This window comes from Battus philenor, unplaced genomic scaffold, assembly GCF_028537555.1.
Source record: "Battus philenor isolate CCGP_79_NKW_IND1 unplaced genomic scaffold, ilBatPhil1.0.hap1 SCAF_10, whole genome shotgun sequence".
Taxonomy (NCBI): Eukaryota; Metazoa; Arthropoda; class Insecta; order Lepidoptera; family Papilionidae; genus Battus; species Battus philenor.
In genome coordinates, this window is record NW_027181662.1 from 14,786,970 (window position 1) to 14,814,770 (window position 27,801).

General features: G+C 35.3%; 3 protein-coding genes across 3 annotated transcripts in view; 2 read left to right on the forward strand and 1 right to left on the reverse strand.

The window, feature by feature from the left end:
* Positions 1–603: 603 nt before the first annotated feature.
* On the reverse strand, positions 604–8,143 carry mats (MOB kinase activator-like 1). Its single transcript, XM_068771322.1, has 5 exons — positions 8,030–8,143; positions 7,571–7,737; positions 5,217–5,444; positions 4,403–4,566; positions 604–3,653 (listed from the first exon to the last, which is right to left on the reverse strand). The coding sequence occupies exons 1-5, from the start codon at positions 8,041–8,043 to the stop codon at positions 3,573–3,575; spliced, it is 654 nt and encodes a 217-aa protein (XP_068627423.1). The 5' UTR covers positions 8,044–8,143; the 3' UTR covers positions 604–3,572.
* A 383-nt stretch (positions 8,144–8,526) lies between these two features.
* On the forward strand, positions 8,527–11,672 carry ND-MLRQ (NADH dehydrogenase (ubiquinone) MLRQ subunit). Its single transcript, XM_068768858.1, has 3 exons — positions 8,527–8,678; positions 10,182–10,328; positions 11,541–11,672. Exons 1-3 carry the CDS (start codon positions 8,637–8,639, stop codon positions 11,595–11,597), a joined length of 246 nt encoding a protein of 81 aa, XP_068624959.1. The 5' UTR covers positions 8,527–8,636; the 3' UTR covers positions 11,598–11,672.
* A 2,274-nt stretch (positions 11,673–13,946) lies between these two features.
* Positions 13,947–27,801, forward strand: part of Mekk1 (mitogen-activated protein kinase kinase kinase 4) — a 47,931-nt gene continuing 34,076 nt past the window's right edge. The window contains exons 1-3 of the mRNA XM_068771094.1: positions 13,947–14,249; positions 25,969–26,121; positions 26,968–27,068. Coding sequence (XP_068627195.1) covers positions 14,164–14,249; positions 25,969–26,121; positions 26,968–27,068 — 340 coding nt within the window. The 5' untranslated portion in view covers positions 13,947–14,163. The remainder of the gene's footprint in view (positions 14,250–25,968; positions 26,122–26,967; positions 27,069–27,801) is intronic.

Below are 27,801 nucleotides of genomic sequence, written 5' to 3' on the forward strand. Positions count from 1 at the left end.
TAATGCTCTACGAAGCCGAAATTAACCGATTGTCTCTTTCCAAAGGTCGATGTGCAATATTTATCGCCGGGTACTGTAACACCAGGCCTATAGCACACAGCGACTTTTTGTAGCGATAGTGCGATTAGCGATGCACGCTTGTACAATAGCGATGCTGCACTACTGCATGGCGATAGGGAGGAAAGAAGAGAGAAGACAGTATTGCGTTTGTAAAAAAAATCGTGAGCGTGGGTCGCACAGCTGGAGAACCCGATGTTCTTTGGGACTGAAATGTTCTCAATCACGTGAAACCTCCACCTAGTCGACCCAACTTCTACCGAGTCGCGAGGTAGATCCCCCATTAGGTAGATCCCACATTGACAAGGTCGCGAGATCATGCGGGTCGCGATATACCGGTCATTGGTGATCTTTGGAGGAGGCAGGCCTTGCAGTAGTCGATAACGATGATGATAATGAACTTTAGTTATTCAGCCTTCCCTTCATAAAGTTATACATTTCTATAATTAAATTAATTTCCAACCTTTTTAATATTTTCTACTGTTAACATGTAAAAACGAATGTATTAAATATATATTCACAGGCTGTTATAAATAAAAAGCAACATTCGATTGTAATTATATTATTCGTTTCAATTACCATTCTAAATTAAATACAAAAAAAAACATTTCAATCATACACGTTTCAGAAAGGTTTTAACAAATATAAACGAGAGGCGTGGATACATCGGCGGGTGGCTACGCGAAGGGACGTTTGCGAATCATACTTACGCAGCATTGGACGAGGTACATTACAATAATAACTTTAGCTTCGGATACCAGCTATTGAGGCGACATAGTGCTACCAAAACCGCTGTACCGCGCATTAGGTATGCGCGGTGGAACTTGTTACTACGATATTCACATTATCACCATTACTTTTTATTTATTTTCATCTTTTCAGGCCATAGACGCCTGCCGAAAGGCATAAGCCTCCCCCATAAGGGAACATACCACAATCCCCACGCTTGGAAAGCGAGTTGGCGATCACAGTGTGGTATTATGGTACGTGGTGGACGATGCTAACTTATTTGCAATCCTTTATAATTAATGCGTATGGATTGATGACATACATGATACAATTTTAAGTTACAAGTTAATGTAACTTAGCTAATTGTGAAATTATATTAGTAACGTTTATTTTATTTAATTTATAATTTATGTTACTTAGAAATGTCGCTTACGCTTTCACTCGGCCCCCACCTCACCGCGATTACCCAAGGCGCGGTATTGCGGTTTCGGTAACACTAAAGGCTTTATACATTTTCAAGTATAACTTTTAAAGCAGAACTGATATTCTAGCAGTTATATTACCAGGACATAGAACCTTCGAGAAGCCACCCAGTCGAGTATCCCACGTGTTCTTACGAAAATAATTCCATAGCATTCCTAGATGACATTTAATTACGTTCCTCTACATTAATCCATTCGACTTAGATCCAAAATACAAAAGATCAAATTTTACTTTTAATTCATTACAATATAAAAATATACAAATCCTATCGCCATTGGAGTATCATTGTTACTCCTTCTGTTCTCTTCTATCTCTATTCTATAGCGCATTCGCGTTAAAACGATACTTACAGTACCCGGCGATAAATATTGCGCAACGACCTTTAGAAAAATACGATCGGTTTATTTCGGTTTCGTAGAGCGTTATCTCTCTCGCACGAAATACAAGGACTGACAAAACTTCACATAGGTAGTATAGCCGATTGTCTCTTTCCAAAGGTCGATGTGCAATATTAATCGCCGGGTACTGTACTCATCTTTGTCACTAAGCCACGCCCCTCGACCAATAATGCCCTAGTAAATTGGAAAGTTGTGTTCATATTTGCCATTTAATTTTACATTTGAAACTTACAAGCATTTTTGACAAATACGTATTTTTTGTAACGATCTATTACTCAAAACGACTTGGTAATCCGCCTTTAATTTCCAACGGGGCGGTACCGCCCCTCTAGTTGACGCTGAAATAGGAGACTAATGGGCTAAGGTAGATAAGAGTTCAAATAACTCTATTTTTTAATATGCAATTTATAATTTAGATCATAACTTTCTGATAGGGCGGTACCGCCTCTTCTAGTCCAAAGGTGGGCGGCGTTATGAAATACCTTTTATTCATAAAAAATCGACTTAAATAAACATTTGAATGAGCCAAAATTTGAAAGGGGGCGATTATTTTTTTTAACTTGTAAAGTAATCGAAAACGGTTAAAATTTCATTATTTTTATTTCATTTGTTATTGTGAACTTTATACACAAACACAAAAAAAAAAAAAACGAATACCTCGATGAAAGGGCGTGGTCAAATAGAGTGACAACGACGAATAAATATCTTAACGCGAATGCTCTATAAGTCGGTTTAGAAAAATCATCGAGTTGGTAATCACAATACACAATGGCACCCCTCAAACATTTCATCGTAAATAATTCACATTTAAATGCGCGTTATGGCGTTATGATGACGTCACGTCGCCAGCTTCGCGATACTAACGCCATCAATCGGTGCCGTGCATGTGCCGAGAATAAACTACGCGAGTACATGTAAAAATATATATATATAATAAATATATAAGCTATAAGGACGCACTCTAGTGTGTGTGTGTGTGTGACGACGGGTACGTGTGACTAGGCGCCGCGTGGGGCGGAGCCGTTGAAGCAGAAAATGGGGGTAAAGAGAGAAAAGTCAGGTGTTAGCTAAGAGAGGAAAGAAGTAGAGTCGAATGTAAGTAAGAAGTCGGATGCAGGAGTGAGATCAAAGAAGGTAGGAGAATGAGAGAGTTATGGGGGGGGAGGATAAGAGAGTAGTCGCAGAGGGTGATAGGTAAGAAGCCGAATGGATGGATTACACAGAAAAGTTAAATTGGTGAATGAAAGAGAAGTCGCGTTAAGGATTAGAAAGAGTTGAGAAAGAATTCATGTGATGTGTTAGGAAAGATGTTGAGGGGTGAAGTCTTGTTTGTGGGGAGGAGGAGGAGGAGGTGACGGAAGTGGAGTTATTGATATCGCGTTGCGAAGGCACCCGTCGTCGACTGTATCACAAATATTTTTATTTCATTGTAAATGCATTACCGCGACGAACAGGACCGCGGACGCAGATCGCTCCGATGGCTCTATCATGCTTTGTTCCTTTGCCTCGTTCGCAAATCAAGCTCACGGTTATATCGGCATTAAGTCCACACAATATGGACATTCGAGTGATTTTTTTTTCTTATTTGATACAGCGTGTATAATCAGCCTAAAAGACAATAATTTGCGGGTAGAGCGTAATCAATAAATATTGTAAAAATCTTAAACTACATAGGCCCGACTTTACCGTGTAAATACATACAAATGCATTAAATTTCGAAGATTTAAAATTGCAATAAATTGGTAGCAGTGGACATCGTACCACGCAGGTGCTGCAGGTAGTGGAAGGTGTTTTCTGTGCACCTGTAATTAGCAGGTAGGAGAGAAAGAGCATTTGTGTCCAGGTGTTTGCGGTGCAGGTGTGCGGGCGTGAGGGGCGCGGGAGGGCGGAGAGCTTGCGAGGAGCTCATCGCGCCTCCTTGGCCGTCAGCTTCTCTATCAGCTCCTGAAGCGGGGCCAGTTCTCTCCTTTCGATCAAGTTGAATTCCTGATGACAATGTGTGAATAAAATTGAATCATGACAATCATTTCAAGAGCGTCAAAAACTCGACTGATATCATTTTTCAGCAAACTGTAAAGGCCAATGCGGAGAAACCGTTTTGCCAGGATTAAGGAGAGAAAAGAAAAGAAAAACCGAATCGAAGAGGATCTTGAAGGCTATACTGGATAAAGACTCCAGACTGGAAAAATCGTTGGGAAAAGTGGGACAAGGAGTTAGATTCCAAAAAGTTTATAAGTACAGTTTTGTTTTTTTTTTTTCTACCATTCACCACATCTCGCATTCTATCTTCTTCCTTCCTTCACATTTTCTTGGGTTCTTATTGCTTTTATTTACAAACCTTCTATATATCGCCTTCTATTCTTGGCCACATTTCTAACAATATTACACTTTGTATTCATTACATTTTATATTCTTTTTTTAAAAGCATTTATTTACAATTCTTTTTTTTTATTATTTCTGTCATTTTTATATATCTGTTTATTTATTTACTTAATCTTATTTTTATCTATTACTCCCTTTATTCTAATGTTAGGAATATTACAAAAAGTGTGGCTGTATCTTGCGACCCTCATCAGGGAAGCGATGCTACTGCATATTTTGACTCCTCATTCTCTTTCCAGATATCATGCCGCAAAATAAAGTATTAAGTGATAAGATTGGAGGAGCAGAGCTCAAGAGGTTAACTCAAGCTACCATGTAGAACACACCTGTGTTTGGTACTGTACCATGCTTACCTGTACGAAGAAGATGAAGTGCTTGAAGGATGTGTTGAGATGCGCCTCCTCGCCCAACTGCACCACCTCCGGGAAGTGCTGGTGGTATATGTGGGCGTACACACGGAACAGCCGCTTGAGGATCGTTTTAGCCATCGGCAAGAAGTTCTTCGGGAAAGGAACACCTGCAAGTCCACAGTTTGGTCTTAAATGTGTGTAATCGCAAAGGATGGTTTTAAATACTTTGTTATCTAATAACTCTCTTTTCTCCTTCCTCGAACGTAAGAGATGAGAAAAAGAAACATTAAACAAACTTGAAGGACGAACCTTTACTGGGGGCCGTACTTTATTTCACTGCCTACTGCAGTAAATGATAATATGAAGCGAAGAACGCTCAATAGACCCCACATAGCTTTAATGCTCTATTTACCTCACCTACGACTTTGTGATGTCGAACCGTCAGCCCCGATTAGCTCGATCATAGAAACAGTCTTTTGTTCCCTATAGCCTTTTTTATGTCGGATATCTGGGCGGCCTTCGTATTATAGTTCAAATCAAATCAAATTTTTTCTTAGTTTCTTTGATTTGGTTAAGGAAAAGTGAATTATGTCGAGAGAGAGGATAATTTTGCATCTATTATATCACATTGCAAATATTCAAAAATGGTCTGTTATAGAATGGAAACATAATAACAGTTCAGAATATTCTAGGACCGAAAGCATGGATCATGAACCATAACCAATCTCTAAGTAATACCTTGGATTTTATAAGGGGAGAAATTTCAGGTCCAACAATAACAGATAACCAGAGATTTAAGGTTTACAAGGAGTTTTACCTATTTTGGAAGGAAACAGCATTTCATCATCGAGCTGGTCCTGTGCCCATGTCATAAGGTAGTCGATGTACTTGGGCGCTGAGCACTTGATTGGCTTCTTAACTGTGTGACCATCGGCCCAGTGGTACTCGTACTTGGGCCCCGCCGACATCACAGCGCAGGACTCCTCCGTGCAGAACTCCGTAATGGTCCCATACAGCATGTTGATCTGGTTAAAGAAGTCCACCGCTGGAAGAGTACACAAATCAATACATAAAAGTTACATTCTCTTCGCATTCTTCTCTGTTGTCTATTATTGTTTGGTAGTAAAAATACATACATATATGATGTCTACCTAAATAACATATAGGGAAAGAGTGGAAAAGAAGACTATTGGGAAGCTGTGCTATTTGGCGATTATAATCTTTTTTCCTTTTTCTAAGTTCTGCTCTCAGTGTTCTTAGCAGATCATTCGTGACCACGAGGCTTTTATTTGGCTGTATTAATACATACATAAATAATATCTATTCAAAACACTTCCAACCAATGAAAGAGAAAGAAGATGTTATAGAGAAGTATTGCTTGGAGATTTATTTAATTTTCTTCTTCTTAGTTCTGGGTTTAAAAATCACATGAAGGTAATTACGCGGGGTTTCTCAGTCTACTGCCATCTCTTTCTCACTGGTGGATTTCAAATACAGGGTATATTCCGAGTGACCTTCTTTGATACTTCCCATCATAGATTGGCCACTTGATTGTATGTCACTGTATCTACCCTGGACAACGTGGAGAAACTCCGTAGCATTGTTCTATGGCATAACATGACCAAAGCATTATAGAAAGAAGTTCTTAAAGTGGATGTGAACAAAAATTCATCAAAATGACCAAATATGTTATGACTCTTGGAGAAATCACAGTATCTCTGAACAATTATTTTTAATTTTTTTGAAATCTTTTTCTATTTTAGACCAGTTATAGTCACCATCTGTACATTTCAAGAGAAGATCAGAAAAACCCAATAAAAAGTAGGATCAAGGTCACTTGGAGAGCAATGAAGAGGGCCATTGCTGAAGTTTTGCTGTAAGATCAGATGAGAAATGAGGACATCAGCTCAAAGCTTAAGGAATTGACCATCTGAAGTGGAAGATGCACCCCGCTCGTGCAGTCAGAGACAGAGACTACGAACCGGTATACGAGGCATCAGTAGGCCATCCACTAGTTGTACCAATGAGATAGGGTTGCGGGAAGTTGCTGGATGACAGCAGCACAAGACCGATCTTCGTTGTGATTTTAGGGAGAGGGCTATGGCTTGCGGTATTTAGTTTGGCAGGAAAAGGTTCTGGTCAGCATCTAGTTCCGGACCATTCCGCTCCGTGAACTCAGTACCGATGAAGCTGTAAAAGCTTTAGGGCTAACAGCATTAACATCTTCAGAAACAATACAATTCTGGTTGGTAAAGTTTAATACCATGTATTGCAAGTAGGCTTCCTGGTTTACGGGTTGTCGACTCCGAAAACTATACCCTCCTACATATTGTGGAGACACACCTACATGGGGAATTCATTCAAAACAAATGATCATCAATCTATTTATTAAAGTCCCATATAATTTTTTTAAAATAATAATTCCTTTATAGGTGAAGCATTTGACCTTTGTCTCGCCTGGTGTCAAGCAATGAAGAGGTCTGCAATGGTACATTTTTGCCTAGAAGAAACCTATTGATAAATAAACTTTAAAAACTGATTTCAGAATTAAATCTTAATAGATTTTGACAAAAATAAATATTTAAGTCTCAATAATGTCTGCAAATGGAACTATATTTTATCAATATATTTATACCAATGTTTAAAAAAGACAAAAACATTTAAGGTCTGTGATATCAGCATTTTCCTGTTTGTTAACATATCTGTGCCTTTTATGTATGAATATTATTACTCATATATGAATGTGTCTAATACACCTCCTAGGGCAGTGACTCATTGTTTGTCATGATTTTGCCCTATTTGAACTTGAGCCATTCAAGTATATACATGGTCATTAAAATATAACTAAATACCAAAAAATTGTCAAAAGCAAGGATCTTGTAGAGAAAAAAATTGGATAAAACTTTGAGGATACAGGTCAAAAGATGATGTTGATGAAGAGATCTGCAATGGTAAATGCTTGACTAGAAGAAACCACTCTTATTCACTCTTGTATTAAAGACTCCTAAGTTACAATTGGCTGAAAACAGTGATGCTAGTAGGGTTTTCCACATCCTGGCTGTTCACACTAATTATAAAGAACCTTTCTACAACTAAGATTCTGTACTCCTCAACATCATCAGCCTATTTGAAACATATATACAATTGCCAGTAACAAAATTGAATACCAACTGTTAACGGCCACCCATTCATTGAGATCCTCTCCTTCAGGCAACATGACGGCCAACCGCAAATTGCCGGAGCCCAGCGTGGCGGCAGCATGACGCATCAGATCATACTGATGTGTTCCCTCTGGGATGTTTTTCTTTGGTTTAAATGTTTTATTAGACCGGCTCCCACTGCAAATACAAATTTACAGTATTTAATGTTTTAATTCAAGCTGAATTAAGAAATATCAATGTATCAAAAACAAATTCGACTAAGGATGATCGCTGAAACTTTATCTGCTATAAAGGTATACAGTTTTCTGTGTAAATTTATTATTAGTGCCAGATTTATGAACAGAACACAAGCTACAACACCTTCTGATGTCCCTTGTTCTCTCTTAATAAACGTAAACAAGGCACTGGTAGAACGGAAACCAGTTAAAAATAGATATAGATTCTATATCTCAAGAACATTTGTACTTACAATAGAAAACTCATTTTGATCTTAAACTAATTTATTTCAATAAACTAAATTATCGTCCACTATAATAGCACCAAATAATTAAAAATAGGTTATACTATAACAATAAAATCTCTTGATGCACTTGTCAAAAGTTTTATTGCTTTTTACGTTTTTTGATGTCAATGTCCGTAACATACAAAATTGATCACACATTTACTCAAATTGTTAAATTTACTTTTATAAAATTATAGATTAACAACGCACCTCGTAATAAATATATTATTTAACACTAATAAATGAGCAAAGTTTTTATCTCCTATTAAATAACTTATAGAATTATTTACATTTTTCCTTATTATTCCTTCATAAATATAAATATTAATTGTATTTTATCATTTTTCTTATTCTTTCAGCCAAAAATGGTATAATTATAATCAAATATACAAATAAATATTTTATTAAACAATGTTACATTAACATTAACAACGATATTTCAAGCATTACTGGCAACCCTGATAATAACGTCAGTATTATCGACATATTTTCTTGCTGCGCCAAACGACTCATTGCGTATTTATTCAGAACAGAATAAGTCTTCTTGCATTGTACAGTGTTAATAGATATTAAAATGCAAGGCTTGAGCTTCCAGAGCTTGAAAAAGCACAAGGCGGTCAGTATAATATTCTGTTGAGTTTTTGTTTTCGTTCCTTATAATCCGACATCTTACATAACTAACCTGTAACTTTATAATAACTATCTAATCTTTAGTACCAAAGAAATTATTTAAATGAAATACATATGTACCGTTTTTAGTTTTTAATTTTAATTTTATGTTAATATTTTTCTAGAAATTATTATATTATAAATTAGGATTCCTTATCGTATCGAAAACTGCTATGATTATTTTGTCGATGCACAAATAAATTATCTTTCAAAATTTTTAATTAAACTTTGAGTTTGATTATGAATTTTAATTTAGTATGAGTAATATCGTTATAAATATTACTTCAGATAAAATTTAAAGTAAAATTTGCTAAATAGTACACAAGATGTCTTACTTTCTTGTACACATATGGAAAATGTAGCTGTTAAATAGACTAACCATTTACCGTTTAATATTTACCAGGTAAATAATTAATTTAAAAAAAATTGTGAATGAATGATTTAAATTGAGCTCTTACCTGCACAGTTTATATAACTTGTTAGTTTTCATCTTATAAATTGAAACGGATATTTGTTTTATTTTATAAGTCTACTGTAATAATAACAAAAAAGTGTTGCCAGTAACCATACATTCTATTTGATAACAACAATATAAAAAAAATTAACATTGAAAGAAAATTGGGTTTTGGTTGGATTTGGAAGATACATTTGTGATAATATTTTTTGAAGATTTTTTACTCTAATTTTATCCCATTTAATTAGCTTATACTATAATATAATAGATATAATAATATAGATAAGTAATGCTGACTATATTATTTTTTTAATTACTGTAATTTTTAAGAATTGGAATAAAAACATGACCATGACAAGCAGAAACTTGGAACACTATGCCACTACACTATCAGTAGTAAAGTTACTAAATTACTCATATCTTTAAAAATTTTGGTAACTTAGTAATTTCGTAGGTAAAGAATTTACAAATGAAACAATGGTTCATAGATATTTATATTTGATTGAAGTTGCTGAAATTGGTTTTACCATTATTCTTTTTCAGTAAAATAAGGAATGAATATTATTTATATTTTATAGTTAATACTTGACCTCTATTTTGATATTTAAACTATTGCCTACTGGTTATCTACACCTCTCTGGGTTGACTGTTGAAAATGCCAATAAGAAATTACCTTGCCATTGCAAAATATTTGTCATTATTTTTTTTGCTATAGTATGTCAACTGTTGGACATAGAGGAGGTTATCATGGGTTTCTTAACTGATTGTGTTCAACATCTTTTGACAACCTGACAAGATAGTCTGTCCACTTTGTGGCCAGACCATGCTGCATTTTTTGGTCTGTGGTCTCAACTTCAGAACCTAAAACTTCTTTTCTATTGACTATCTAGACTGCCCACTAACGCTTCAACTGGAAACAACAACACAATATATGTATAAATTGTGGATAAAAAAGAAAAAATTTACAAATGAAAAGTAATAATTTTTCTCATGCAGCTGATCCCGTTGTATGTTTGTACCGGAATTGGCTGTGCGGGTGCTATGTTCTATATCCTGCGACTGGCCACCCGATCCCCTGACGTGTCCTGGAACAAGAGGACCAACCCTGAACCTTGGCAGGAGTACAGGAATAAGCAGTACAAGGTTTGTTCATTTTACGTGGCACACAGCCATGATCATATAACAAATAAACCATTATTATTTAACGATTTGAAATGTCTTGAAAATTCAAGCATTTTTTATTTAAAAATACTATATGATCACAAGCATTAACTGTGATTTTTTTATTCAAAATTGTATTACTAGAATAGCATGCATTAGTTGCAGGCCATTTACAACCAGTTGTATAAAAAATCTATATGACAGGTATACGTCCAGCTGTGGCCATCCTAAGGCTGAATGATGATGTACTGGTTTGACAATGTGAATTTAAATATTATCTAGTAATTATCATTACTTACCTGTGATTATGACAAAATACTTATGCATTATGTGTAATGTACAATATTATATTAAAAAAAAAACCTTTGGATACTCAATGTTACATTTGATTTGTTGAGTGTATGTACATTTTTAATAATGCATTAACAGTAAAAGACAATCATGTTGAAATATATTCATTCCTAATTTATTAGTTTTTTTTAGACAATTAAATTCACCGATAGGCCAAAAGCTTGTAGTCTTGTGGCCAACTAAACCTAATGATAAAAAGTATATATATTTTTAGCAGAAAGACAGCTAAAAATATTTATACTTGAAAACTTATCCTAATCTGAAAATCATCCACGGTCAATTTAGATCTGCCACTGGAGATATTTAAAACCATAATTAAAATATATTATTGAAATATGTTTATTATTCTCTTCAAGAATACTATACTGATGTTCATGCATGGAATTAAATTTTGTTGATGCTCACTCAGGAAGCTAAATATTGTCAAGCACTTACACTCTTTATAAAACTATATTTCTAAAGAGCAACAGTTGAGTTTCTCGCCAGCTCTTCTGAGCAGAACTGACTTTCAAGTGGTGGTAACTTCCTGTAGGGATAACAATGCCTATATTTTATGTTGATTGATCATTCGAATGTGCCTGTATCAGCCCATTTATCTTACTAATATGGTATACTGTTGAAGCTTCAACATATGGAAAATTATTTTTTAGTTAAAATGGCCTATACACACAATTGCTTATATTGGCTGGCAAAAAGATCGGACTGATGTATTGACTTTTTATCATAATTTTTTTTAATTGATAATGTCAAAATAATTTCTGTTTATGTCATTAAGTAAAAAGATTTATTAAAAAAATTATGTTCTTTAAGATTGTTTCTGATTCTGGCCATGTTTGTTAACAGTTCTACTCGCCCAATATTGACTACAGCAAGGAGGAGTCCCCAGCACCCAAGTTTTAAAATAACTGATTGTTGTTAATCAAGCAACAGATTCTAGCAAGTTTAATTTAATAAATAGTGATATGTGATATTACACGCCGTGTGTTTTATTTCAACCTCACCTTTTCATAATTTGAAATCAATTTCGATACATTTAATATTTATTCAAATTAAAAAAATATATATTTTTGAATACTTTGTGAAAATAAATTATTAAAACATAATACAGATCGATTTAAAATCGATGTTGACTAATCAGGATTGATAAATCGATTTTCTATTCATTTATGTGGGCTATATTCCAGTATATCATTTAAGAATACTAGAAAACCCAATTCGAATTACAATGAATACATTTGTAATACGTATTTATTACAAAAGGATCATCATTGCCTTTGCTGTACATACATACACTAATGATTTACATGAATGACAGTGAAGGCATGATGTTAATTTGTGAATGTCAAATTCAAATACAAAATGCCAGTATTTATATATTAACAGTAAATAATAAATAGTACGTCGTTTTTTTTATTTATTTCTTTGACATAAGGTGCAGAGCGTTTACGTAACAAAGAATCCAATATTGTTGCGCTGCACGAAAATTTTAAATATTACATCCTCTTTAACATCACAGTTACGCTGTTTAAAATAAATAATTACACTAACTAGTGTTAGGTTAGTATGATGATATATTAGCAAATTAGGTTAGGTTCTTCTTTTTAGTTGATAGTCCCGACTGCAAGGAATTGGTCACCAAGATCTTTGGAGGGACACGAACAGGAGATCAATATCTTGTGCTGCTCATCCAGCGACATTACCTATTGCTCCTCCTATACCTATACTTTTTTCTATTGCTCTCTGAGTGACCAGGATACAAAAGCTATCAGACAATTCATTGTATTGTACGAGAAGTTTTGGAGCTTCCCAAACACTGCCCATCCAAGTTGAAAACAGCTAATGATCTTAAGGCCTACTTGTCCGAAGGTTCTACTATCATCGAGCATTATACTAATCTTTCATGGTCTCAGCTATTATGTAGTCATAATATATCATCATATAATCAGCAAACCAAACGCGAATTGCTGTTGTATGATGAAGTTTGAAGAAATCTTCGTGCAGCAGTGAACAATTTTGGAGAGATAACTTCTGCCTGGCTAAGTCCTCTCTGCAACTGAATTGCTTTCGAAATCTGACTGTAATCTGACAGGCATGGTGGCATTTCATGAAAGAACTTCAACATCTGGATACATCAAGAGTCGATCTGGCACCTTTGAGGAGACTGCAGCACAGTCCGAGTCTCGACCGAAGCGAAGCTTTCTCAAAGTCCATAAACGCCAACGATATGACCGATTATACTCACTAATCTTCTGTATAATTAGTAGAATAGGTTAGTATCCTGGCGCATATTGCCGCATGCAGAGCATTCAGACGAAACATACAGATTTTTGACCCACAATGTTTTAATGTAATGTTTCTTTACATTTACCTTTTTAAACTGAATATAATTTTTGTGTATTCCAAAGGAACTAAAACCAAACGGAAAGGAACTAAAAACTGAAAATAAAACGAACGGAACATTTTCTTGATTGTAAGTGATATCCTCGTTAACAAAGGGACTAATATATAGCTATTTCCGCTATGCAGCAGTAGTCGTGCAACGAAGTGCACCATCCGCCGGCCTGCTGATAAATGCGCGTACGACAAACAATGCGAAACACAACTACCACCGTTAATCTACCCTACACGTGTTGCATACCTCCACGGTGCATCCTCAGGAGATGTTAGACTGACCAGTGCTAAACACCAAGTCACAGCGAGGGACTACTACTGCTGCATAGCGGAAGTAGCTAAATATTAGTCATTTTTTTAGGATGGACTTCCGTGAGGTAACGCCTGGTTCTATTGCATATTTGATATCCTCATCTATAATATAAATCTTCACTATATACAATGGTTTGTTCACTTTACTTATTAATTACGGTACGCGTTCCAAAGGGAGCAGAACCTAGTGGACTTATTGGAATCAGAAATAGAACCAAAGTATTTTACGATGACAATCTCTAACTAAGAAAACCTACTAAGTAAAATTTAGCACCAACGAACACAACTTTAAAGGTTTAAGAATGAATAAGGCTTAATGAATCTGCAGAAAAAGGTACGTTTATAATTTAAAATATAAACAAGTTAATTTTGATTTCTCTTAGTGTTAACAATATGATAATAAAATATTACTGCTTATAACATCGATTATTATAATTAAACTTAAAGTTAAAATCGATTAAATGATCCAACACAGCCGCAATGACACCGTATCAGTTTGACATTGATGTTACTTGCGTCGTGTTGGATCTTATCATGTGTTTGAATTTTACAAAACTATAATAGTGTACTTACGGTATTCTTGCCACCGGTTCGGTAGTATTTTAATAGTAATTACTGTGTTCAATGTGAAGTATGATTTATTTAAAATTTAGTAAACTAGTTTTTTAAATGTTTGCACATATATTTGCCTAATTGCGAATTAGAAGTGCTAATCATGTGAATTTGGCGCGGGAATCTGGCTTGTTTGATTTACACATTAAAAATGGATTCCGACGGTGGGAAGGATTGGAAGAAAAAAGTTGGTTTCCCAATAAATTACGATTCGGGTCAGAGTTCCGATGACGATTTGTGAGTACTGTTGTTTATGTTAATCACTACGTTGTTAAATTTTGAATGTGTTTTTATCAACTTAAAATAGGTATTAAACAAATGTAATTTATGTGCATAATATTATTTATGACCAACAATTTGTTATAACTTCGGTCATATTTGTTATTTATAAAAAGTACAAAATATGAGTGTATTGTAATTCCCCGACAATGCATACATACAGTTATATCATTGTCTGCTTTCGTACGTACATCATATTAAGAAATTTAGCTTTAAACCGAAAGATTTTTGGCCAGATTCTTGACCGAAATCCGAATTTTAATAATTACTGATTAAATTAGTATGTATATATATAGTAAAAACAAACCCAATCACTTACACTTGAATCTCACTTTAATTCTAATTTCTACTATATAAATCTTTATAAAAAATATATATTAATCATTATAAGTATATAATTAAATGTGTTAATTTTGATTTCAATATATTTACATTATTATGTATAAAATAATCTTTGAGTTCTGTGACAGTGGTTGTCTATCAGCTGACTTGGTGATAACAATACAAAAATAAGAAACATTCTTCATTATTATTCATCTAGTTGTTTTTTAATTATCCCTATATGTGTGGAGGTCAGTGAACTTTGTGGTATGCAGATTGAGAGGGGAGGAAATTGTTAGACTCATGTTTCAAGTAACAGTATAATTTGCAATTTCACTTATTGACAGGCAAGCATTATTTGAAATTGTTGTGAAATATGTACTATTCCGCTACAAATATATATAAATTGAGCAAAATAAGCATATACACACTGGTAAAAAATATTGATGACTTTAAACATTTTCTACTTTTATTACATACAACATTAAAGATTATAATAACTAGTTTATGACATCACTCTTATAATTACAAATTTAATTATATTTTAATATTTGTTAGTTAATTTACTTCTCAATTTATTATAATTATATAGATGCAATTAAAAATATTTATATAGACTCTATAATGTTATGAAGCAAACATAGGTTTAGTTCCACAACATAAATATAGACCTCCCTTTAATTAGATATAGATTTTAGTGTATTAAAGCATTCCATTTACTTTGTGGATTTGTTGGACATTGTTAAATTTGATTTAAAAAGAACAACTGTTGAGTTTCCGGTCAGCTATCAGCAGATCAGCATTCCCAGAGGATGGTAGCTATTTGTAATGTTAAAATAATTAACAATTTAAAGGTTTGCATAAATGCCTACTTGAATAAAGGTATTATGAAATTGAAATTTGAATAGATTAGAAGAAAGGTGGGATACACACTGGCATAAAAAGTACTCTGGGGAAAGTTTACACCTTGTAACCAATTTATTGTTAAAAACTATTGGGATTAAATGGACATAGAGGATCTGGGTACAATGTTCAATGATATCAGTAGAGCCTCCGGACAAGCCTTAAATTATATATTGACTAAATGAAGTTGATGTTTAAAGTCTATATTGTGCATACTTAAGTAGCTGATGCTATGCTTGAAGATATAGATAATTATATATGCCTGGAACAAACCGTTCAGTTTGGTAAATCTGATTTCAAGAGTGTCGTTCCGGAAGATCCATAACATCTTTTCGACCAAAATACCATAATACCTGAAGATGAAAGTCTTTGACTAGTGTATGTTGCTAGTAAAGACTTGTGAATCCAAGGCGTGGTTGCTTATGGTGGGGTTTTTAAGAAGGCTCAAAGTGACCCTGAGAGAGTTATACTCGGAGTTGTGCTGTGAGATCGAACCAAAGTCATTAATGTACATAGTGGCAGTAGAGAGGCATATTGTATCTGATGGTCATTGAGGTTCTCGTAGTGTGAGTGCAAAGTGGTAGAACTTAAGCATAGTTGGGGTTGCAAGAAGACGTTGGATGTGAGTGCAAGACCTGTATCGGTGGTGAACATTGGCTCTCTTTTGGCTTTTGGCTGAAAAGATGAAGAAGAATTTGAATCTTGTAAATGCTTTTTCTCACTATACTATCATTCCCTACGTTATTTGACTGCATATGAGCTATATATACACCTCTACAAGTTTTTACACCTATAACAAATCACCCTGTATAAATATTTTAGTTTATCAGATTTGATATCGTAATAACTCCCACGTTTACAACCTACCTAAATCACTATTGACTCATTGCTATGTTATTCATTCAAAAGTATAATTATATACAAATCGTCCACTTGTATCAGGTGATAGTACGAAAATACGATTAGTTAAGCTATAATTATGTCGGAGCGTACGCGTTATCAGCTAACGCGGTCCGCGTCACCGCTGTTGGAGGGGGAGGAGGAGGAGGTAGAGGGGGGGGGGGAGTTTAATAGCACTCCATCCTTATCGGCCCTCGAGGTAATCTGCGGAACTGTCGGGATTACCCATAACACCACAATCAGGATTATCTAATTACAAGTAATGGAGTATACAGTCAGATATGTTACGGCGGGGGTGTTAAACTTAAAACTTACTCTGGTCAAAGTGAACAATGCTTAACTTAAGTGGGTTTCTAAGAGTTTGGGTACATTTTTAAATCTTCTCTTCAACCAATAGAAGCCTATTGCATGGTATAGGCCTCTCTTAAAGTTCTCCACGATGATCGGTCCAGCGACTTACCGTGACCTCATGGCGTGGGTCCAGCTAGTGGGCATAATCGTGTACTGATTCGTGGTCGTCTCTCGAAATCCTTTCGGCTATATCCAGCCAGAAGTCACACGGAGCCAAAACAGACGAATACAGTGATTGCAGAACGATACGAAACGAGTTTTTGTTGATTTTTTTTTTAAATTTAACGACTTTGGCATCAATTGAGACAAGTTTTGACGAACAGAGGCTTTGCGAATGTTATAGACAGTCCTATTAACCTAAAAATTACTTGCCATCCCAATGCCCGTGAGTTTTAAATGAGAATTTCACTTTACTTCATGGTCACAGTAGTTGTTATTGCTCGATCATGTATATACTCTAATTTATACTGTACTATATATTAATTAAACAATAAAACAATAAAATCATATGAAGTACATGGAGTTTGCTATTGTATTTTGTAGATAAAAAAATGTGTGTGTTTTATTACAAATATTTAAATAACATAAATCTCAATTCCAATTCGTAGCCAATGCACATGAAAAGACACTTCGCTCCTCGAGCAATCGTCTGCTGAGATGTCTCTCCCATAGTACCGACTTTACTCACCTCCTTTTCAATACAAGCTATTCTTCTCTGGAACGCGCTCGCTCTCGATATTAGGATGATCAGGTATCGTTGCGCTTTCAAAGCGAAGGTTAGACACCTGTTGCTTGACAAGCTGATGAAATCATCACGATATATATATATATATATATATATATATATATATATATATATATATATATATATATGTATATACTTATATATATTTATATATATTGGTATACTCATATATAACTATATTATGTAGTAGCCATTAGCATATTTATGTTTTTATGTTCGTTGCTTCGTTCTTGGCTTGATTTTACTTTTTTATTCTATTTCTAGTATTTTATATTTATTAGTTTCACCTACCATCTATCTCTAGCGCTTGGGCAGCGACTTGAAATAAAATAATGTAGCAACTAATATATAATTGAGTATTCCGAATTGTATTGTAAATATGTATAAATTTTAGCTGTATTTACTCATAAGAAAAAAATGTAAAAAATTATAAAACGCTTTCGTGCCTCGCAGCTGGGAGAAGAAAGATCCGTATCAAATAGCGGCAACCCTCTCCCAACTGTCTGCGTTTAGTTTAAGCGAAAAATAAATATTGTAAAAAAGAACACTGGCGATACAGATTAGAATTAATAAAAAAAAACCATCTATCTCTGCACTGCCCAAACGGTTAACTGGCAAAGATTGTCTTTGGCATTAGGTTCGCCGTTATACAAAAATGTATAAAAAGTTTTTAAATCAATAAGTAAAAAACTTGAGTGCAACATACCACTCCTTGCGAAAACCTTCATATGCCTCTGCTTAACTTATCGGACCTCATGAAACAGAATGTTTTTATGTCTTGGCCCGGGCAAGTTGTCTTAAATTTCAAGGCATTTGACGGTCTAAAGCGCCGTTTGGGTAGAGACTTGAAATAAAATAATGTGGAAATGAATATATAATTATATTTCTTTATACATAATTATTTACTGTATTTATCCATAACAAAAAATGTATATATCAAAACGCTATCGTGACTTGCAGCTAGGAGAAGAAAGATCCGTATCAAATAGCGGTGAAGCCTCTCCCGTCTGTATATAAAACACTAGAGATATTATTGTACAGGCTGTATTTTTGAAAATTTGCGACGGAATTACACTAAATATTTCTCCTATCTCCTTTCTTCCATCGGACAACAAGAAGCACGGATTCACGATACGTACACTGTTGATATTTCTTCCACCCGCACTGTTATGCTAATACAATTATAGTATTTAATGGAATCAGGCGTTACCTCGCGGAAGTCCATCCTAAGTAAGAAAAGGACCAATATTTAGCCACTTCCGCACATGCAGTGGTAGTCGTGCAATAAAATGCACCGCCCGCCGGCCCGCTTATAAATGCGTATGCGGCAAACAATGCGAATCACACAACCGCCACCACTAAATTACTCAACACGTGTTTCACCCCTCCACGGGGCATCTTTAGGAGTTATGTTACACTGATTAGTGCCAAACACAGAGTAGTTGACTCTGTGTTTGGCACTAATCAGTGTGGGCTGGCGGGCGGTGCATTTCATTGCACGACTACCACTGCATGTGCGGAAGTGGCTAAATATTGGTCTTTTTCTTACTTAATACAATTATAGTGTGACCAGTTAAGGAGTGAAACAACCAACTGGCGTCAAGGTTTCCAGAGTCTTCAAGATTGAATAGGTTTCTTCTAGGCAAGCATGTAGCATAGAACCTCGTCATCGCTTAAGATAGGCGAGACAGAGATCAAATTTACTATTAATAATAAAAAGTATAATATACCATTGACTTATTTCAACTTCTTACTAGAAGTGCTACAACGCGTGTTTATCAATTCGTATCAATGATAATAGATATGTGATTGCATATTGTTCATGCGTTTACATGCTTGCATTTAAAATTAATACACCTATCCCCCGATTTACACGGTACTTGTTTTACACGTTTTCGCTTTTACACGGTTTGCCAAATAAGTTTTTTTTTGTTTTAATAACTGACTTTATTACCATCTCTCATAATGAAAATATTTTTGCTTCAAACATCGAATAATTTCGAGTGATGAAAGTGCATTCGAACCTTCGATTCAGGGATTCATAAAGGATAATAAAACACGTTTGGTTTTATTTTTGGTCTTCTGTAATATATTTAATATATTAACCTTTCAATGCATTTTATTTTTATTTCTGTGTACACCGAAAAATATTGAAAAAAATCAACAACTGATAAATAGCGAAATTATGCATTTTCTGCAAGTTTTTCGATTTACACGGTTTTGACTTGAAAATTTTAAATTTTCGATTTACACGTTTTTCTCTGGAACGTATCTACCGTGTAAATCGGGGGATAGGTGTATACGTTTTGCATTCATCATTTCACACAGAACGCCCACCGCTGGACCCTCTATTGATTGCCATTAAGATGTTTGCCCTACAGAAGTCAAACAGTAAAAATTAGGAGATAAAAAAGTAGGTTTGATAAGTGGGGATCCTCCTTTTTTTTTCATCAGACACTCATATCTTTTATAAAGAATGTGACATGCGACGTAAATAATTGTTGTCGTGCAGTTGCGCGAATAGGTCGTGACATGCGCAAGCGCACACAATCGAATGTTCATTTATTTAGAGCGAAATTGATATAGGTAATTGTATTATACCAGGGGTGTCAAACTCGAAATCTAATTTAGAAAATAAATAATGCTTAAATTTAAATTGGTTACAAAAAAATCAATGTCAATAAAAAAAAAATATTTTGAGTAGTACATTATAATAAACGTATATACAGTTTGTCTGTCTTTCATGTTTGAGAAAAAATTGTACTGGCCGAAGATACTTTGCTAATTGATCCAACAAATATATTGACACAAAAAATTTTACCTCAGACTGCGAGTTTTTTTTTTAATTTTTCTATATATAAACCTCCTGTCAACCTCTGTCGCCAAATGGTAGAAGATCTTTTATGTTGGTTACATTTATTATATAAACCTTTTATATTTTTCTAATTTTTTATACGGTTGTTTATTATTTACCTAGATAGTTTATAGTTAAATTTTAATCTATTCATATATTTTTTCTAATTACTGCCTTATTACTATATACTTATGAATATATAATTCATTTTCTATCCTATATTTATCATAAATTATCTGTAAATTCTATTATTATTATTATCGGGCCACGGGTGTGGCACCCCTGTATTATACGTTCCCTGTCGAATCTACAGTGAATTCCCATAAGACTATTGGATATTATTATTTAAAATTAGCTGTCCTCCATCCAGTTTACGGTCTTTTATGGGTGTAACGTTATAAAATCAATTTTTGGTAATTTTTTACATGTAAACAAAATGTTCTGGTCGAAATTTATATCTATAAGAGCTATGGTATGAAAATACTGAGCGAAAAAAATATGTCTTCCTAATCTGAAAATGTCTGTAATTAAAATCGTGAATTAAATATTATTGTTCATAGGTCTGTATTGTATACTATATATTTTTAGGCAATTCGATATAATGTAATACTAATTCGCTCCGGGCATATATGTTCATAAGCTGTTGACAGGTTAGGATACTATGTCGTTTATTGTACCTAAGACCATCATATCTATATCTATAGGGTATATATAAGATTTGGGACCCGAATTGTCAAGTCTATATTACAACACATATATATACGCTGATCCCACAAATGTTGTTTTGCCATGTATGTTATTTTTAGAAAACATTAAAAAACAAATAAAAAATAAGGGTTGATTGTAGAGGGATGAAGATTTAGGGTTTGTATGTATTGTTGTATGCTGTATCATCAAAAACTAAAACCAGAAATTTTTTTCTGAAAAATAAATAATAAATTTAGGGGTGGACCACCCTTAACATTTAGGGGGATGAAAAATAGATGTCCGATTCTCCGATCTGCACGCTAAGATTCACGAAAATCGGTCGAGCCGTTTCGGAGGAGTTCAATCACGCACACCGTGACACGAGAATTTTATACATATATTTTGAAAATTTAAGAAATGGATAAATTTAAGCACTACTTTTTTGTCTACCCACTTGAAATCAACAAAAAAGTTAACTTTAAAAACATCATTATGAACTAATGAACATGTGTGCTAGAAGTGGTAGTGCTTCATTCTGTCAATGATTAGTATATGAGTTATTTATAAACACGATTAGAGACAAAGTTGCGGTGGGCCCTATTTTGTTTTGAGTAGTTTATATATATACTAGCTGATCCCGCAAACGTTGTTTTGAATTCATATTTTAATTATTTTTTTATTTTAAATTGATATTTTAATTTACAAATTAAAAATAAGGGTTGATCGTAGAGGGAAATTTAAGGAAAATTTATGATTGTATGTATTCTTGTATGCTAAATGTATCATAAAAAAATAAAAACAAAAAAATAATTTTTTTTTAAGTGTAAATAACCTTTATCACTTAGGGGTATAGAAAATTGATAGTAGCCGATTCTCAGACCTACTGAATACGCATATTAAATTTGGTAAAAATCAGTCAAGCCGTTTCAGAGGAGTTCAAGTTCGAACACCGTGACATGGGAATTTTATATATATATATATATATATTCAAATCATTATACATTAGAAGGATTTAATAATGATATTAATCCTGTCTGAAGTGGAAGGGCGGGGTACATCGCTCGTGGAACAGATGCGATGAATGAGGTACACGAGTGGCGATCACGAGATGGTAGGCGCGACGTGTGCAGGCTCCATACTAGATAATTACAACATAGTTAAAACATTTTGTTTAAACGTGATTACCTTAGAAATTACCTTATATATATCGCCCAATCAACTTTGTTGCTTCGAAACGGTTCTATTGGAATTTTGTTGGGAAGACCTCTCCACCTTTGAACGTGCTACGTGAACTGAAACGATAATATTTACATCGCAGTTTTTTAAAAAAATTCCGAATTTATTTTTTCGACACTTGTTTACATTTAATATAGATCACTAAATGATTTGAATCAAAGTGTAATCTGTTTTTTGTAATATCCCATATGACTCACACAAGACCGAAGCAACGTTTTTAATCAACGCAGGCCAATTTAATTTTTTTTTTGGCGGTTGCATATATAGTAACACAGATTAATAATAAACCTTTTTTTAAAAAATAGAAAAATGGAGTTATTTGAAATTTTATTGATTGAAGTTCGGCACTGTTTTTTTGATACAACCCGATTATTATAATTCGGGATTGATGGTATAGTCGTATGTAGCTTTCTAATCTAGTAACTTATTTTTGATCTATAGAATTTTTCATTAATTGTTTCAGTTTACTATATTTTACAATTTTATTATAATTAATTCTATAACAATATATTGATGAGAGAAAATTGATAAAATAAATTCAAGTAAGAAAAGGATCAATATTTAGCCACTTCCGCACATGCAGTGGTAGTCGTGCAACAAAGTGCACCGCCCGCCAGCCCGCTGATAAATGCTTATGCGGCAAACAATGCGAATCACACAACCGCCACCGCCAAATCACTCAACACGTGTTTCACCCCTCCACGGGGCATCCTCAGGAGCTACGCCACACCGATTAGTGCCAAACACAGAGTCACTCTGTGCGGAAGTGGCTAAATATTTGTCCTTTTCTTACTTAGGATGGACTTCCGTAAGGTAACGCCTGATTCCATTAAAAAATAAATTCAATTTTAGAAATATTTGGCGTACCTCATAAGTACGTATAACGTGCCGCGTGTTACTCATCTCTGACCACATCCTTCACAATAGAACGGGATTATTCAGGTGATAATCATAAGGGTGATGATGAATAACTACAAACCTCATCTGCTTTGTTAAGAACAAAAAAAAAAAAACAGTTTTTTCGTTAAAATTATAACACTTGTCAGAAAATTGAAAATTCGTTGTTCTCGTGTTGTCTAAATACGAAGATAATCTTAACATAATATGACATATACTCATGTACCGTTCTTATGTAACTAGAGATGCAATGCAAAAATATATATGTTTTATTCATTTAAACTTGTGTTTATGCTCTTTTGATTGCCCCAAGTAAATAGATTCACCGAAATAGGTTTTTTTTTGTATTTGATTTATAAAAAAACATTGGATGAGGTATATATAAGGCTCGAAGGAGTTACTATATTCGTTTGACCTTCAAATACCGCAGCTATTTCATTGACAAGGAAAATAAACGTATTAACAAAACCAGATATCTAAATCGTGATTTTGATTATCTTACGTTATATTGTAATACATCGATTGTTATTTTGGTGATAGACGATTTAGTTTTCTTGTAGCTTCATCGATAAACAGGAGGTCCGAATATACGCTGGTCAATCGTATTCCTGTTACAATGTAGATGTTGGAAGGAAGAGGGACTGTACCCGTGTAGGTGTGTAGTGTTGTTACTGTAGTGTAGTGGTCGGGAGCGACGCGGGTCGATTCTGACCCTTGCTTGCATGCGGCCGCCGGTGTCGTGAAAGCCAGTGAAATGAATGCGCAAGCACATTACATGTGACCTCGGGATTTTTTTCTACTACTACTACTACTCCGCTAGCTCAGTGACCCAAAGTGGGTCTTGGCCTCCGAAGCGAGAGACTTCCACTTTCCTCTATCTTGCGCCATCGTCTGCCATTGGCTGACATTCAATTCGCGCAAGTCTGCCTCAACGCGATCGATCCAGCGATACCTGGGTCTACCCACTGGTCTTCGCCCCCTCGGTTTTTCCAGGTACGCTACCTTCACGCTCCGATCCGATCCCATTCGCTCCAAGTGATTATTTACGTGAATTTTTTTATAAAGCCTTATATTATCCTTACGGTTGCGTCGTAATCAACTTATGTTCTATTTATCCGAAAAAAAATTAAAATTTATTAAAAAATTGATAGACATGATGTTAATACAAGCTATGTTCGTCTTCAAAAATTAACACGTTGAACGCCAGACTAAAAACCATGTTAAGTTCAGTGGGCCGCGACGGACACCATGTGACTGCCATCATGTTGGGTCCAAGAGGCCGCGGCGGACACCATGTGTCAGCATGCCCTCGATCACTTCAGAAGCCTCTAGGAAGCCAACGGACAGTGTTTCGACTGTTTTTACCAAGGCATGTGACCCGCGCGGCCCCGCTGAAAAATAATGGGTAAATCGCTGTTTCCGTAAGTCGCCCATTATTCTTAAGGGTTTTACTGACAATATTTTTAGGTTGAATTATTAAGTTGCATTAAGCTATATTCGAATGTTGATGCGCGCTGTCAGCCCTTTTGGCTTTTACAGCTTCATCTGACTCAAGTTGCATCAAGTGAATCGAACTCGGGGACGTACAGTCGTAAGTCACTTGTCTCTACCGCTTGGATATTGCTCACCAACTGTGTATATAATTATGTTTATTTAATTAATCAAAGTAGATAAAATGCTAGGCTAATAATAAATACACAAAATCTAATATATAAAATTCTCGTGTCACGGTGTTCGAACTTGAACTCCCCCGAAACGGCTTGACCGATTTTTACCAAATTTTACATGCGTATTCAGTATGTCTGAGAATCGGCTACTATCTATTTTCCATACCTCTAAGTGATAAGGGTGGTCCACCCCTAAATTTTATTTTTAATTTTTTAGACAATTTTTTTGGTTTTTATTTTATTATGATACAGCATACAAAAATACATACAAACCTAAATTTTCACCCCTCTACGATCAACCCTTATCTTACATTTGTTAATTAAAAACTTTAATTTTTTTTGCAAAACAACGTTTGCGGGATCAGCTAGTTTTTATATAAAAAGAAAGAAGTAACAATTGGTAAGCATTCCTTAATTGTCTCCAACTGAAAAGCGATTATTTGTGTGTGTTTATGTATGTACGGTTGTGTGTCTGTGTATATTTGCTTATGTGGGTGTGTGTGCGTGGCTGCATGTGCGCACGCAGATCTATACAGCATGGGACGGTGGACGAACCGCGGCGTAGTGGTCTTTCAAAGGCTCATGTTGAATGCGTTTTCGTGTCATATTAATTATATAGTCTTTTCTTTTTGATTCCTTACTGCATGATATGTCACCCAAAAAGATCGCTACGATGACCGGTTCTGTGCTGCTCGCATCCTGTAACTTCCCTTGACCTTGACTATATCGTTGGTCTACCTAGTAGGGGGGGCATACCACCACCGCGTCTACCGGCTCTTGGTCGCCACTCGAGGATCTTTCAGTCCCAATGGACATCGGTTGCACTAGAAATGTGCTACGTTCGCTGCGACTTCAGATGAGCAATTCTTCGAGCTCTTGGTTCTTCTGCAGATCTTCTCATTTCTGCAGCGAATCTTCTAGCATAGCCCTCTGTTTTGCTTTCTACGTGACAATGTGCCTTCTTTCGTCGTAAATGACCACGTCTCGGATGTGTATGTCATCACCGGCAACACATTGATTAATTACCTTCTTGTCATCAGACATTGCAGTATTTTGAACGAGAATTTTCGGAGTATAGTACTATAGTAATAATTTAAGATGTTGATGGATTCTCAGGACGCGTGAGGTTGTGGTGAGACACCCGGTGATGGTGCGTGGGACACGGCGCTCCGCTGGGTCGCTGCTGCAGGATGGTGGCGACGGCGCTGATGCAGACCTGCTTGGTACTACGCCACCACGCGCGCGCATCCGTGACAAGGAGAAGCGAAGGTACCGATTCTGATCTTCCACCATCTAGTAAACTATCTTTATAATAGTCCAACTAGTAGAGTAAGGGCTTGTTTATTTATTTATTTATTTTATTAATTAGGGAAACTTAAAGCTAGTTCCACGATAATAAACGACATACATAATCATACGTGAGTTTCCGCCTGTTCATTTAGATATCGGGGACGAAAGAGCGAGATGAAATACTACCAACAAATCGATGATGACTGACTCTATTGATATTTAACAAAATAAATATCTTACGAGATGTTAACAATCTCCTAAGTGTGAAAAATCAGGAGGATTTAGGAGATACTTTTTTACCTAAAAAGTAGGATGTAAATAAATTAAAACTTTCATTTATTAAATAACTGCATATAAGTGTAATACAAATAAGCTCCCAAAAATCTCCTCGTTCAAAACTCCGCAATGATTACGAAGGTCTTTGACCAATGTGTATTGCCGGTGATGATATACGGGTGCGAGAGGTGGTCACTTACAACGGGCGTCATAAGGCACATTGTCACACAGAGAGCAATGGAGAAGGCTATGCTCGGAGTTTCGCTGCAGAAATGAGAAGATCTGCAGAAGAACCAAGAGCTCGAAGAATTCCTCGTCTTAAGTGGCAGTGAGCGGGGCACTGACTTACTGAAAGATTCTCAAGTGGCGACCAAGAGCCGGTAGACGCGGTGGTAGTATACCCCCCCCCCCGCTAGGTAGACTAACGATATAGTCTAGGTCAAGGGAAGTTGCAGGATGTGGGCAGTGCAGGACCGGTGACGATATGATTGTAATAAAACTATTTTGACTTGATTTATCATCGACTAATGTGTTTGTGTTTGATGACAGACCGATGCACCGAAGCAGCACGGACGTTGAGGCCAGCCTGCAGCGCATGGCGAGTGAGGCGCGGAGGATAGCTGAGGAGACGAGCGGGCCATCCCCGCAAGGTACTCTATAATGGTCTACTAGGTTTCGTCTTTTTAAACGGTTTTATTTAGTTCGACCCGTACGGAATTTATTTGGATCAAAATTAGAAATTGAAATAAGCACCTTCCCATTGTCAGATTGATCTGAAATTTGGTACGCACATTTAATGTAGATGACAATACAATATAATAAAATCAATAACATTATAAATCTAAAATGGCCGCCGATACAAAATGGCGGATTACATATTTTTCCTTAAACCCCTCAATATGGGTATCAAATGAAAGGGCTACACTAGTAAAACACGATGATTATGTCAAAATTTAAAATTCAAGACGGACGCCGTTCCAATATGGCGGACTAGGCACATATTTTTCCACAACCACCACAATATGGGTATCAAAAAAACCGTTTAACTTAAAAGTTTTTTAAATGTATTTATTTAATTAAAATTTGTTAAACGAACAAGTAGAAGAACGAATGTAGCCGATTTAGCCCAGTGGATTAGTAAGTTATAGTAGGGGAGGTCGTTGATACCTTAAGGTTCTGGAGTAGAGACCAGATCGGTAAGCATAGGGTGTCCACCATCAAGGTGGATAGATGACCTTTTTAAGGTCATCGGAGAACGCTGGATACGGTTCCAATCCTATCGGTGTTATGCTGTAATAGGTTGAAGTAGAGAATGGGAGAGTAGTAGACTTGATGATGGCAATGTATACCTTATTCCAAAAAGACTGTAGTTTAGGTAAAGAG

Coding starts and splice junctions, on each gene's coding strand:
- mats (XM_068771322.1), bottom strand. Junction 5,445..7,570: donor TGAATGGGTGGCCGTTAACA/GTTGGTATTCAA, acceptor GTACTCTTCCAG/CGGTGGACTTCTTTAACCAG. Junction 3,654..4,402: donor ACTTCATCTTCTTCGTACAG/GTAAGCATGGTA, acceptor CATTGTCATCAG/GAATTCAACTTGATCGAAAG.
- ND-MLRQ (XM_068768858.1), top strand. CDS start 8,637: ATGCAAGGCTTGAGCTTCCAGAGCTTGAAAAAGCACAAGGCG. Junction 8,679..10,181: donor GCTTGAAAAAGCACAAGGCG/GTCAGTATAATA, acceptor TTTCTCATGCAG/CTGATCCCGTTGTATGTTTG. Junction 10,329..11,540: donor ACAGGAATAAGCAGTACAAG/GTTTGTTCATTT, acceptor GTTTGTTAACAG/TTCTACTCGCCCAATATTGA.